Source organism: Atheta coriaria, unplaced genomic scaffold (assembly GCF_025399875.1).
Source record: "Atheta coriaria isolate IRGN ID8LTWV9N9 unplaced genomic scaffold, Caltech_Dcor_3.1 hic_scaffold_3_pilon, whole genome shotgun sequence".
Classification (NCBI taxonomy): domain Eukaryota; kingdom Metazoa; phylum Arthropoda; class Insecta; order Coleoptera; family Staphylinidae; genus Dalotia; species Dalotia coriaria.
The window spans coordinates 6,483,191-6,497,314 of record NW_027045445.1 but is presented as its reverse complement, the minus strand read 5'-3'; the positions used below and the strand labels follow the sequence as shown (position 1 = coordinate 6,497,314).

At 38.6% G+C, this 14,124-nt stretch overlaps 1 protein-coding gene across 1 annotated transcript in view; it reads right to left on the bottom strand.

Moving 5' to 3' along the window:
- Nucleotides 1-14,124, bottom strand: part of Camta (Calmodulin-binding transcription activator) — a 48,792-nt gene that overhangs the window by 33,054 nt on the left and 1,614 nt on the right. The window contains 1 exon segment of the mRNA XM_065317409.1: nt 739-1,231. Coding sequence (XP_065173481.1) covers nt 739-1,222 — 484 coding nt within the window. The 5' untranslated portion in view covers nt 1,223-1,231.

Genomic DNA, 14,124 nt, shown 5'->3' with positions numbered 1-14,124 from the left:
ACAAGTTGCATCGCCGAGCGAAAAGTTTAATTACTTATTGCCCTTGTAATTCGTAATTATATTATTCGGTGCCACCCTCCGCACAAAGCACAAAGCCTCACGCCACCGCAGAAGCTCACAAACAGCCACGCAGCTTTTGTTGTTTCGGCCCCATTTATTACTATTGGTTTTAGTATTTTAGTGAGCTCGAAACTTTTCGGAATTAGTTCCGCCGGCTCGCATCCTGCGCTCAAGTAAATGTTGAAATGTAATCCGCGCGGAATTAGTTTAATTGGACGCAGCGAATAAAATAAAATTAAATATTTAAATCGGCTTAGATTTATACACAATACGTTTTATCAAATTTAAAGAAACACCCTGTATAATAACGAAATATGTAAAACTTTGTGTAACGACAAAAATATTTTAATTTCTAGAAATTTTGACGTAGAAGATGTTTTAAAGACATGACATTTGAAATATTATTGTAAGTATGCAACCCAACATCCCTACATATTGCTACAGCAGTTGCCTATCCACGTAAAACCCTAATATTAGGTTATGTTTTGTTTCCCGACGATATTTAATTTTAGATATATTTATTATATTTATGTTTTTGTGCCTTTGACGCGACTGGTACGACTTGTCACTAGCCAAATAAACCGACTATCTTTATATCATCTTCGTGTACTGTCTAATTTACGCTTGTAGACGAAAAATACGAAAACTTTTCGCGTGTGAAAAAACATCACCACTAACCTGATCCGAGCGGCGTCGACGCACATTTCCCCTCCTTATCCTGAAGTCCTTCCAAGGCCTGCACGAGGATATTCTCCTTTCCTCCTCCACCGGCGCCTCCACCAGCACCTTCAGAAGCTGTATTGGTACTACTAGGCGCAGTAGTAGCTGTTGTTGTAGTGGTAGTCTGAATCAAAATATGCCCATTGCCATTATCGCCGCCTCCGCTGAGTAAAAGTATCGGCGTGCCGCCTCCGAAGCGCTTCACCGATTGCAGAAACACCCCTTCACCCAACTCATCACCCTGCTGTTGGAAAATAATCTGCCCGATTTTGGCATCACCACCGGCAACCAAGCCCTTCCCGGATGCGTTCAGGAGTATATGGCCGCTCTCCGAGGACTTGGTGCCGCGCAGCAGGATGATATTATTGCCATTCAACTCGCCGGTCAAGGCACGCGCGTCTTTCGCGCTCAGCGTGCGCACTTTTCCATTCGTATTATGCATTTTTCTATTCTGCAATCAAAAGAATACAAAACAAACATTTAGTTGTTGTGATTTAAGCGTTTCTACGAAGCACAAGCGGGAGAGGAGCTCTACTTTATCGACTTTTTGCAATTTGTCGATGAAGCACACAAGCTGCACAATTCTTGCTTCCCTGGCTGAATTTGAGCATTCGACACACGTGCACCGCCTCCGGCGTGTTTCCTACTTTCCGCCGGCGCCAGCGACAATGTGAACAAGTGTAAATAAATAAAAACAAAACACTCTCAAGTCCAACATCTAAAAATCGAATTAATTAATTCGCTTTGTACGTTTAATTCCACATTTCGCCACGTGTATAAAATACCAACGTATAGATGTCGCCGCTGACAAATTTTTACTCCCGCCCAGGATGTGGTAGATAAAACGCCGTCCGTTCGATCGTTTCGAATGCCGTTAAGCGGAAAAAGACATAATCTCATAAGTGCGCGCGATGTATAAAGTTATTGGCCAGTTTCGCCCGGCACAATGTAACCTCATAACGGTAAACATAAAAATTCACCAGCGCGCCATCTTTGCTTTTCTTTCGCGCACTCTTTATGTCCTCTGGTCGAACAAAAGACCGCCGCCGTTGTTATAAACATTGCTGCGTTACTTTTTACTATAACAGCACTGACCATCACAAGATGAGTCATTTTAAACAGCACGCCCCACCATTTTCATAAAATTTGATAAAATTTGCGTAGAATAATAAAAAATTTATGTCGAAAGTTTACAACAAGTGATTTACACATATTGTCTTTCCTATAAAATATTGTGTATATATTTTAGCAACGAGATAATTTCAATTTGATTCCCTGGTGATGTTTAGGAGGAAAAAAGTCGGAAATTTGTATCAGATCCTCACATAATACCCGCCGGATTCGCCCGAGCAGCCTGGCAAAAGTCAAAAAACCGAACGTAGCAATTTTTCGCTTTCGTACGTGCGAGCACTACCAAGTTACCAATGTGGTGGCGTTGGCCCTCAACCTGGGGATGTCCGAAATTGACTGAAAAGACGGTTATTTAGGTATTTCGCGCAACGTGACTGATTTACATAATGTACAATCGACTCCCCAACTCGCGAAAACGCGAAAACTTTGAATTCCGCAAATATTTCATGTGCTGATAACACTGAGGAGACAAATACGTTTGTTTTGAACAACGCGCATATTTCTTCCATATTTAAAACAACAAAACTTCAGTCAGACGATGCAAGGAGGAAGAAAAGACAAGATGTTCACGCAACGCAAAAAGTTGTAATTATGTGTAGCATTTGGTCGCGGACGGCCCTTCAGAGTGGTAACAGATGTCACCACCACTGACCACCCCTTCTTGGACCAATGGCGGCCATTATGTTATTGTAACTTGTTGTATTTATGAGTGTTTTCGGGCCGGGAGGAAACTAAACTCGACTCAACTTGAAATAATACCACTAAACAAATACACCGAGTGTTAACAAAACTCCAACACATAAAAATATATTAATTTCGTTCAAATTTGTTTCTTTAAACACACTGTATAAAAGTGTTGACCGAAATTTATGACAAACATCGAGGTGGGCAAAAAATCCGTGTAGACTTCATATCATGAGCGCGAGGGCGCGTTTTTGTTCGGGAGCGTTCAAGCGCGTCGTCATCGAAAACCGACGTCCTGCAGGACTAGAACTAGACGCCTGGAAAGTCCTTCAACGTACACACACACAGCGAGAAACATTTGTCTCGCAAAACACTGTTGCGGTCGAGACAAGTGTTCGAACACACAACACGAGGAAAAAGGATACGGCTGTCGTCCTGGTTCAAAAGGACACCAGCAAAAAACGCAAAACAACATCATGCGAGGAGCGAGCGACTATTAAAAATACAATAACATCCGGCCGAAACTACCACCACATTACGCCCGTAATGAGTGTGAGTGAAAAACAAAGGATGCGCACAAAAAATGCTTGTAGACAAGAAATTCGCAGGTCTTACAAAGTCCACACACGTACCAATTGAAAATAACGTCCATTTTAATCCTTCTATTGTGTTTTAATTGCTTTTTCTCAAGTCGAAAACACTTTAAACGCGATAATAAAATTAATACGTGATGGAAATAATTAAAAATCTATCGAAACCAATCAAAATTAAAAATTAATCCCTACTAATATTATAAATGCGAAAGTCCTGATGTTTGTTACACTTTCACGCAAAAACTACTTAACCGATCATCATGAAAATTTGTACACATATTCTTAGTGGTCTCCGAATGGTTATAGGCTACTTTTATTTAATAAAAAAATTATTTTTGAAATAAAATAAAGAAATTGTTTAGCCAATAATACCTCTGCATCTGGCTATTTGACTACTTTAACGCCATCTAGCATTCCAGCAATGAAGCTCAAACCTAAGTACTATAGTACCATCACACTGTATTATCACACTGTATTACCGACAGCTACGTCAACATCAAATCCAATTGACTACACTATGGAGACTGTACACTATACTTCCATAGACTATACTTTCAGCCATTTTAAACTTCCCGCCATTCTACTTCATTGTTACTTCTTCTGTGACTACAGACGCGTACGGATGCAACTTCATTACATTAGTTTGTGTATAATTAGAAAAACTGTAGGTGAAATGCAGGAATGTTGATGTTTTGTGTTTTGATGCGATATTTATTCGATATAGTTATGAAAACATGAAAAATCCATTAGGGAAATTTACGTGCGCGAATCGAAATATCGCAAAAGGTATAAAAATGCGCGCGTTTCGGCGCACGTAAACAACGTTCATACATAGTTGATTAGGAGGATGCGACCCACTTGGAAATATTTCCTCTCTTTGCGCTTTGCGCTGCTGCCCGGCGCCTCCACCCACGCGCCATACGCTCTGCTGCTTTTTTCCAGCGCTAAACAAACATTTTGTTTGCTTTCTCATCATAATTCGCCGAAGATGTTTTGGCACACCGAGTGCATTGTGCGCGTGCAATGAGGGAAATGCTCGTATTTCGCGTCCGGACAAATTGCGTTAATTTCGCATAAACACACCGATTTTTTGGCATTTTTACCTCGTAACTCGCAAACTATTCACTCGATTTTAATTATTTATGGTGCAAATAATAGATAAAATATATTTTTATAACATACAAAAGGAAAAAATTTAAAAATATTTATAATAAAAGCAGGAGATTAAAAAATATAATTTTTTTTAGTGATTTTGACCAATCGGTAGAAAAAACTATATATATATAGGGAAGGGGGCAAAGTGGGCCCCTAGGGCAAAGTGGGCCCCTGAAATTCAGGAGGCTTAAAAATTGAGGGTCAAAGTGGGCCCCAAAAATTTTTGATATATAAGATGAAGTTGCAAGAACAACTTATCCACAACAAATTCGAAGTAAGAAATAAAAAAGAAAATAATATAAGCAAAAATTGATACAAAGGTAAGAGCCTAATTTTTATGAGTGGGGCCCACTTTGCCCCATATTCTGATTTTTTATTTTGATAGACACGTCTTATTAATATTGAATACTGAACAAGGATGTAAAAATAGTGTAACGAGTAAAAAAGTAAACAAATTCCCTTTTTTCGCTTTTGGGGCCCACTTTGCCCCACCCTCCCTATATATATAATATATATTATATATATAAAAACTATTCATTCGATTTTAATTATTTTTGAAGCAAATTATAGATAAAATATATATCTATAGCCTACAAAAGAAAAACCTCAAAAATATTTAAAATGAACGCAGGAGGGCCAAAAATAAATGATTTTTCGTGATTTTTTTGTAATCGAAAACAAAAAACACATTTTTGACATTTTTGTCTCATAATTTCTAAACTATTCACTCAATTTTCATTATTTATGCTTTAATTTATAAATAAATAATATACCTATAACCTACAAAAGAAAAACTCCCAAAAATATTTGAAATACAAGCAGGAGATGAAAAACCAAAATCCTTGACATTGATTCCTCGTGATTTTCGCTAATCGAAAGCAATGTCACGATGTCAGTGATGTTCACAGATGTGGGTTAGTGTTGTTATGGGGGGTGGCGCATGCATGTCACGTCACGATTTATATCAATTTCGCCCCGTCTGTTTGCCGCGCGTGTGCGGCGTGTCGTCGGAGGCACCCTTCAAAAGAATATCAAATATTAGGTGTGCGCGGAATGCCGACTCAAAGCCCAACTAAACCCTTAAGCGGATTCCACCCCTCAGTACACATTGACGTCAACATTTTGAATCGAAAGTAAAAGTCACCACACAAAAACCCAAACACACTGTATGTTTAAACTTCTTGTCGAGCAACCCACCCAACAGTATGGGGTATGATGGCACGATTCCTAGGGGTCCCAGGCGGGGGTGGAATTTGGCATCGGACCAAATATGCCGCCGCGCGCCGGGTCACCCCCTTTGCCCCCCAACGCCCCTCGACATCCGCGTTCTTTATGCACGTCGTGCCCCTCGCCGGTTATTTGGTTTATTCGGGGCGCGCACATAAAATGCACCGACGGCCAGGATAATAGGAGGACACATGCAGGACAAGCCCCCGCTATCATCATCCCCCAGCGTGCACTCAACTCCATTCTCTGGACAAAGGCCTAAGCACCCGGGACTCTCTAACCCTGGACCAAGGATCATGAGGTGTATTTATGAAGGGCCACGATTTCGTCCTTTCGACAAACACGCAACGCAATAAAATATCTTTCAGCGGACAATTATCGAATTGGGAGCGCTCATCAATTCAACCCTTTGCACCCTCACCTTTCGACTATCTTACTATCGATCTAAATTAAATTTATTGATTTGTTTGAGGCGAAAATGTAAAAAATGCACGCCGCGGAGTGGCAGAGGTGTAGTTAAAACGTCAGCAAATGTAATTTCAAAAATTTCCACCCAGCACAGATAATAAAACTCTTTGCGGTGGCGCAATAAAACGGTTAAGTTTAACAAGCCCGTCTCGTTACTCATTCATCCGCCGCCCGGCAGATGGGGGCGCCGACGCGCGTTAAGAATTAAAACGTCAAACGTGCAAATTTTTAACGCGCGCCCTCGAAACGTGCGAAATCCAAGCTCCAACACTGAAAATATGGTTGTAAAAATATGACACCGGGTCAGATACGTGCTTGGAAAAGATTTAAAACAAATTTTTCTTTGATTTTCACAAAAAAAATCTAAAAAAAAACTAAAAAAAGACTAATTTTGTAATTTTTCCGATTTAAATCCACAAATATTTAGTTTAAAAGTTATGTGTTTTGTGTTTTATTAGCGTTGCCGCAACGCTGATTAGTTTTTCACGCGCGGCGGGCGCTAATGAATGCCGGAAGTAATCAGCACATGGGCACAATTAATTAAAATCTCAAAAACGCGCGAGAGCAACGAAAAGTTTACACCGAAATAATCAATGGACCACAGCAGCACATCGAGTTAATCATGATTATCATCATTATCATCAATAATTCATTAGGCGCGGATTAATTTCGAGTGTATTTATAAATTTGGCGCGGCGCGACGCATAATTATCCCGGTCGGCGTCGAAGTTGCATTAAAAAGTGCTAAAAACCCAATAAAATGAATTATCTACGCATTATTTTATTCATTCAATATTGTATCAGTGTTTATGCTTTATCATTCGGCAAAAAAGATGTAAGTAAATTAAAATAAAATAATTTTAGGTTAAATTAAAAAAAAAATGAATTTTAAGACTTCTGGGTATTATATGAAGTTGGATAAGATGGAAGCCTGTGAAGGAACGTTAAAAAGTCCAGTGGTTTATGAACCAGCGCAGATTTTCCTCAAAGGAGACGAAGCAATTGTTAATTATAATGTTACAGTTAAAAGACCAATTAGTTCTGATTTAGAAGTAAGTAAATATTTTAAAAATTAATTTTTTTGTAAAAATTTTTATGTTTTTTTTGTAGAGTGTGTGGATTATTGAAAAATGTGCCTCGAAAGAATCTCCTGATTCATGTCAACAGTTTTACAAAATGCGTAGTGGGCGTTACTGTCAATTTTTGGGTGTTAAAGGAGAAGTATGGTCTAGTTTTGTTGATTGTACAACTCCTCGGATGGAATGCCCTTTTAAAAAAGGTACATATGTTGGAAAAAACTGTAAAATTGACATGTCGCTTTTTAAAATGTTCCCGCTTCAAAATAACTACTGGAAAGCAAGAATTTTGACAAATGATGTAAAAACTAAAGCGATGATATCATGCACCACGACAGAAGGTGGCCTGGCAAAAATATAACAAGCTAAAAATATGTTTAATATTAATATTAAATTTTGTTAAATTGAGTTGATTAGCAATTCAAATTTGTGAAATAATAAAATCGTTTTTCTTTTCTTTTTCGTTCCCGCTGCGAATGAGAAATGACTACAATGAAGATATTAATTAATTAACTCGTTATTAGATACCTTATTCAGCTCCCATTTAAACTTGAGTTTTATTTAAAACTTTTCGCTTTTCGGCCAGCTCAGGAAAGCAATGAATGTTTGATGATTTCTCATCGGCGTTCTCGCTCTCAATTATGCATTAAACTGCATAAAAATGTAAAGCCGGCAGTATGAAATATGAAGGACTCACCTAATTGCCGACGAAAGATTTCGACGCTCGTAAAACGCTCATCCTGCAACACAGAGTTCCAAATTGAATTAAATTACATTTTCAATTCATAGCTAAATGCGAGTTTTATTAAAATTTAATGCTTTTTCATTTTCATCATATGATTATTATAATTTCGCCGGTGTAACGACGAAAAATATTTTCATTTCAAACAATTATTATCAAGAATATTTTTTAAAGACATGACATCGATGAAAACATTTAAAATATTGTTGTTGGTATGCAACCCAACATCCGTACAAATTGCAAAGGATTAAAAAGTTGCCTATCTGCGTAAAACCCTAATATTTGGTTATGTTTTGTTTCTCGACGAAGCCTCACCTCGAATATTGAATGTTTGCTATTTTCTAAAAGCAAAACTCATCTCGATAACACTGTTTGTTGTATATATCCGTTTCGATTACATAAATAGCCCTAAACCGAAGAGTAATGTGCCAATCTACTCGATGTTGGCACGATACAAAAGAAAATCGATCAAAACAACTCAAACAAACATGTTTGCGCTTGTCACATCACGAAATAAATAAAATTACATATAATTTCACTCAAAAACCGGCGCTGTTTTACAATAATTCACGCTTAAAATTGCTCCAAACATCAATTAGGCGATAGTATCTTATGTCAATCGGCTTGGCACGTAATGGCCGCCGAAGTGCCGGCGAGAGGAGAGCGGTGATAAAATAAAACGCCCGACATTCGACGCGCCGCGAGATAATTATAACGATATTTCAATTTGTAATGTGAATTAGTCGCGCTCGATTGGTGCGCGCAACGATAATGAAAAATGCAGCTCGTAAATCAGGCGGAGGCGCCTCGCCGATCTTATTTCCACCCTCAGCGTAAGGGGTAAGCTGGCGGAGAGCTTTTCACGCCGAACTGCACTCGTTATTACCGCCGTCGGAGAAAAATGCACCGCCATGGATATTACAACGAATGGTGCACATGCACCAGCAAATTATAGGTTATGTAGTTAGTAAAATCGAAAAAAAATCGAATTTCTGTAGAGATATAAAGAAAATTTTAAAAAAATTTAAAAATTTTATATTTTGAGTGTGGACACACTGTATAAATGTGTATTGAGAAATCGCATAGTCGTGAAATGCGTTGGAGCGTGGCGCCATCTGAAATTGCTTCCTGCCAAACAACTAGCAATACTCTAGTAATTTTTTGCAAAAAATTAAAAAAATATATTATTGCTATTTATTTCTGCGGGGGTTGAAAGGGTTAAATACACTGTTCGTGTGCCAGGCGATAAATCTCACCGACAGGTGTGCTAAACGTGTTCGCAAAAAACTTTTCCCCCAAAAAAAAAAAACCCAAAAGAAAAAAAAAGCGCAATAAAATACTCAAACTTAACAAAATAATAATTGTGACATCGGTAAGTTGTAGTTTTTAGAGGTGGGTGGTTTTTTTCTGTGATATTAAAACGCAATTCGGCAATTTTCTTTTCGCTTTCGCTTTGATTTTCACGTTTTCAGCAATCGAGGGGGCGCAAAAAGCGGGTCCTGGTACGGCCCGCCTCCTCATAACTTCCCGGGCGCGCAAAGGAAAAGGATTATCGCGCACGGCCCCGAGAAAAACTTTTTCGCGCGCGCCGGTCGCCTATCTAGGTGAATCCTTGCAAGGACGACGAGCGAGGTGCGCGGCGTATTCGGGGCCAATTCGCATTTATAACTTTTTTCCGGTTCGACACCGAGAGCGCGACGAATGAAAAATAAGACGAAATAAGTGCGGGGAAAAACTAAAGCTCACCAGCAAGTGGATTTTTTTATCTCCGTAAATGAGAGAATTATGCGATGGATTAACGGAAAACGCCACGCGGTCGGAAAGAAAAACTTTGCAAAAACTTTCGCTACTTTTTTTCTTCTCCTGCGTGTATCAAACACACAAAAAAACATTTTCAAATCGTTTAAAGCTAAAATATTTATTTAAAAATTATTTTTTTACTTTCCTAGAAGAAAAAAAAAAAGATAAAGACTATCATAAGAGAAACCGTGCTGGTAGTGGTAGTAGTAGGATGGAATTTCCTTATTTGAATAATTCAAGTGAAAGCTTCGCAAGCATCGCAAACATTCCACTTTCTCGTCCTTGCGCGAGAGTCCTTCTTGTCCTTCTTGCGGGAGTTTGCTTTTCGGCTCTTCAACTTTTAAACATTCATCCCGCACCAAGCAGCGCACACAAACACTGCCTTCTCGGCGAAAAGGGAAGCTCGCTTTGAGGAAATAAGCAAAATCCTGTTCCGCCAAACTCCTTAAAGGTGCACGATCCTTCTATCAACGACTTCTTATCGCCTTTCAGCAAGCGCGCCAAAAATCCCCGAGGATTTTATTTTCAACAACGCAATTCAAAACATTTTAAACCAGTTTCTATGCTTTCTAAACACCCTGTATATTTTTAAACATTTTACCATCACCAAACAAAAATTATTCCTTAATTTTTCATAAAAATTAAAATTTTACTTCAGAATTCCAATTTTGTCTTTCTGAACACCCTGTATATTATTCCAGATTGTTTACCAGCACAAAACAAAGATTATCTGATGATGTAACAACATAATTCACGTTTCTGACAGCTTGTCGCCATGTTTTCGTCATTTTCCTTCAGTGTTTACTCCTTTTTTCGAATTCCGAGTGAAACCGACGCGACATTAGCTCACAATAACATGTCACCTTGCATTAAATGATTTACTGGCAGCAACTTGCCAGGATTTCCACACTGAGCCCGAATATATGATCAGAGAAGATCCACAGCAGTAATTAGAGTACACGGCCTTGTGGATTAGCGTACAACCTCTCGCCGGCAACCAACGCCATCTAGCGGCTGCATTCAGCAAAAGAAGCACCCCTTCAACTTCAGATCGGGTCGTTAACAGTCTGACCGTTAACAGTTTAACAGCACTAAAGGGATGAATCCGAGGAATTGCTTCTGCGAGGGTGAACATGTGAGGTTATGTCGTAGCGAATTAAGCCTAAACAGACATTTCGGTAATTCCCATGAAATCCAGCGGGTCGATAATTAATCTACGACCATGATTACCACCCCGTGAGGCCGGCGGATCATAAACACCGAGTTAGGCAACCCAAACTACACACGCAGAGAAAAAACCTACAATACGCTCAATTACATTAAACATTAAGTAATTTATTATCATTTCGCCAGGGCGCATTATATCCGCTGACATGTCGACGTCGTTTAATTACCGCCATCTTGTATCCGTGTGTGAGTGTTGAAAAGGTAATTTCGTGTGCGCTAATTTATATCAATTTTCATCCCAGGTTTTTTGTCAACGACACGTGACATGCACGTGCACAAATTATGATTTATTACGGCGCGTAATGTTTAAGTTTGTCGCGCGTGGACTAAATAAAGCCATAGTTGTCCGCGGTAGTCAACATAAACAGGAACTTATTACTCCGGTGAAAAAATTTACATTTCAAATCATTAAGAAACATATTATCTAGAATTAAATTATTATTATTATATACAGTGTGTCCCATGCGCTACTATACGTCAATTACTTGTAGTGAGCTTTTAAGCTAGGCAACCAACACTGCAGCGTCGATACTCGTAAACCCGCACATAAATTAATCAATTATGTACCAAGAAGTTACAATATACGCTGTAATTTCCTATATTCAATTTTCCGCACGCATTTTCATCGATTTCCACGCCGGATGACTATTATTATGCTAAAACGAGTGCGTGTCGATCGAAATTGACACAGAAACAACAGAAAAACGGATTTAACCTAAAAACCAAGCAGGATAGTATTTTATGTTGATGTGTATGCTACACTACACACTGTATACGAGTGTATAATGAAGCGTCGGATCGCAATTTGTCCGCTTTGAAGATTCCACACAAGATGGAGGACGATAAATCCTCGAAATTAATCAGCGCACATGGAGAACATGGAGAGAAATGTGGAAGATAGTTTTGTACGCGTGCCAGGACATGAACTACACACTACTTACAATAAATCACACATAAAGCCAGTGATACTAGTGCCGCACAGATGGCGACACACGAAAAATAAACTCAGACTTATTTTTTAAGACAAAATTTAGGAAATTTTCGGAAATCCGGTCGGGGAATTTAACGTGTTTCACCTTCACCGTGTTTCGAAATGATATGTTTATGTTTTCCTCCCGACCAAAACTCTATAATTCACGATACAATAACACCACATACACTATGTCCACACAAGAAAATGTTTAAAAATCACCTTGAGTGTATTTAATGTAAATTTTGCTCGTGTTCAGGGCACCGTACGAGGCTAGCGGTAAAAGTGACTCGAGTTCAGGGCACCGTAGGGAGTAACGGTAGAGTGTTTTTTGAGAATTTAGGACATATCTTTTAAACTAAAAGCGCTAGCGACCAACCGATCGAAAATTATGAAAGTTTGGAAAATTCTCTATAAGATAAGATAAGAAAATAATTAAAATACAGAGTGTAAAGGTTCTGAAATTTTCTCAATGTGTTTTTTCTCAATGAACACATTGTATGTATGCATGATCGCGTGCAAACGACGAGCGCACAATTTAGATTGGCACGAGGACCTTCCAATAAACACGTTTCTTGCCATGTTGCGTGGTCGCGAACGCAGAGGGATGAGGAGCGGAGGAGGAGGAGGAGGAGGAGGCAAACGCCAAACATAAAACGCAGATAAATTACAATCGTGAGTTTTCCCCAAAAAGCGGCACAAAATCAAAACGCTTCAAGCATTTTATAAGCAAATGCTACGAGACGCGCGCGCGTGGTAACAGGTACGGCGTGTTGTTTTTTCAAAAGTGTTTATTACTACTGTCAAAACATAATTTATACGAAATTATAACCTAAAAACATCTAATCTCCACAAAAACATCAAAATATTCAAAATAACACACTGTATGTTATTCATTAATGAATTAATCAATAGTGCGTTTTTTATGGTGTCACATTAATGCATTATCGCATTATGTTGATTAAATAACCCTCATTTTAACATTAACACCTTTCATCAAAAATTAATTTCCATTAGTTTAACCTAATTCATCAATAGTTCAAGTTTCCACCACCAGATGGCGTTGAAATGCGCCGAGGGTAATTTATCTAGTTTGTACCCTCTTGACCCGAAATAAACTCGCACCCTCGCACCCTATTGACGTCGCCATCGATAAACGACCTTCCCACCCACACAAACTCACAAAATAACTTTCGGGAAACTAAAAAAAAGTGAAAGAAAATACGGAAAACGTCGATTAATCAACATGGTACCTTTCTAAAAGGCGAATGACATATGCTGTCAAGGACACTGACACTCCATATTGATTTTTTAGGTTAAATCTTCATCTGTGTGTGCTGCTGACCTACCCTAACCTCAAACATAATAAATTGAGTTGTTTGAGTTGGTTTGGCTGCCAAAATATGCGAGATATTTAAGCGCCGTTTTCGTTTTCCAATTTCTCATTCGATTTGCTGCTTTCATTCAGGATCACGCGGATGTCGTCGCGTCACGTGTCACGCGACTAAATTAACTTCAACGGCTCGCGCGTTGCGTTGTTTTTCTTTCGACGGCGCTTTTCGCGCCGCAGGTAACGATCGCGCATCGCGCCAATAATCTAAATTTATTTTTCGCACACCGCACACAACAACACACAAACCGCCGTTAATTAGGTCACGAAAATAAACCAGGCTTCGGCAGCAGAGGGAAAAATATCAACACTTTCAACTACGAGTAAACGGTAAGAAATTATCGATTTATGTTTTACGTTCAAGGTTAGTCTCGGTACACAATAATTGGATTCATCATTTATTTGTATTTTTAATGGAATTATACTAATATACAATATGCTTGACTTTTTAAGTTAATATTTGAAAGCTACCCAAATGAGAAGCTCTCAGTTTTGGTTAGGATAAATAGAATTTGGACTTTGTATGCAACCCAACATACAAACAATGTTTTTTTAACCTTACTTTTACTCCTAAAAATCCCGTCAAACCTATTTTAACCTCACTTTTAATATCAGATTATAATTTATGAGCTACCCAAATGAGTAGCTCTCAGTTTTGATTAGAAAAAGAGAATTTGGACTTTGTATGCAACCCAACATACAATAAAATGATTTTAACCTTTTAACCATACTTTTATTCCTAAAAATCTCCTAAAACTTATTTTTAACCTCACTTTTAATATCAGGTTATAATTTATGAGCTACCCAAATGAGTAGCTCTCAATCCAGGTAAGAAAAATCCACTCTTGGGTTAAAAATATTTAACCTGGCGTGTTTATCGA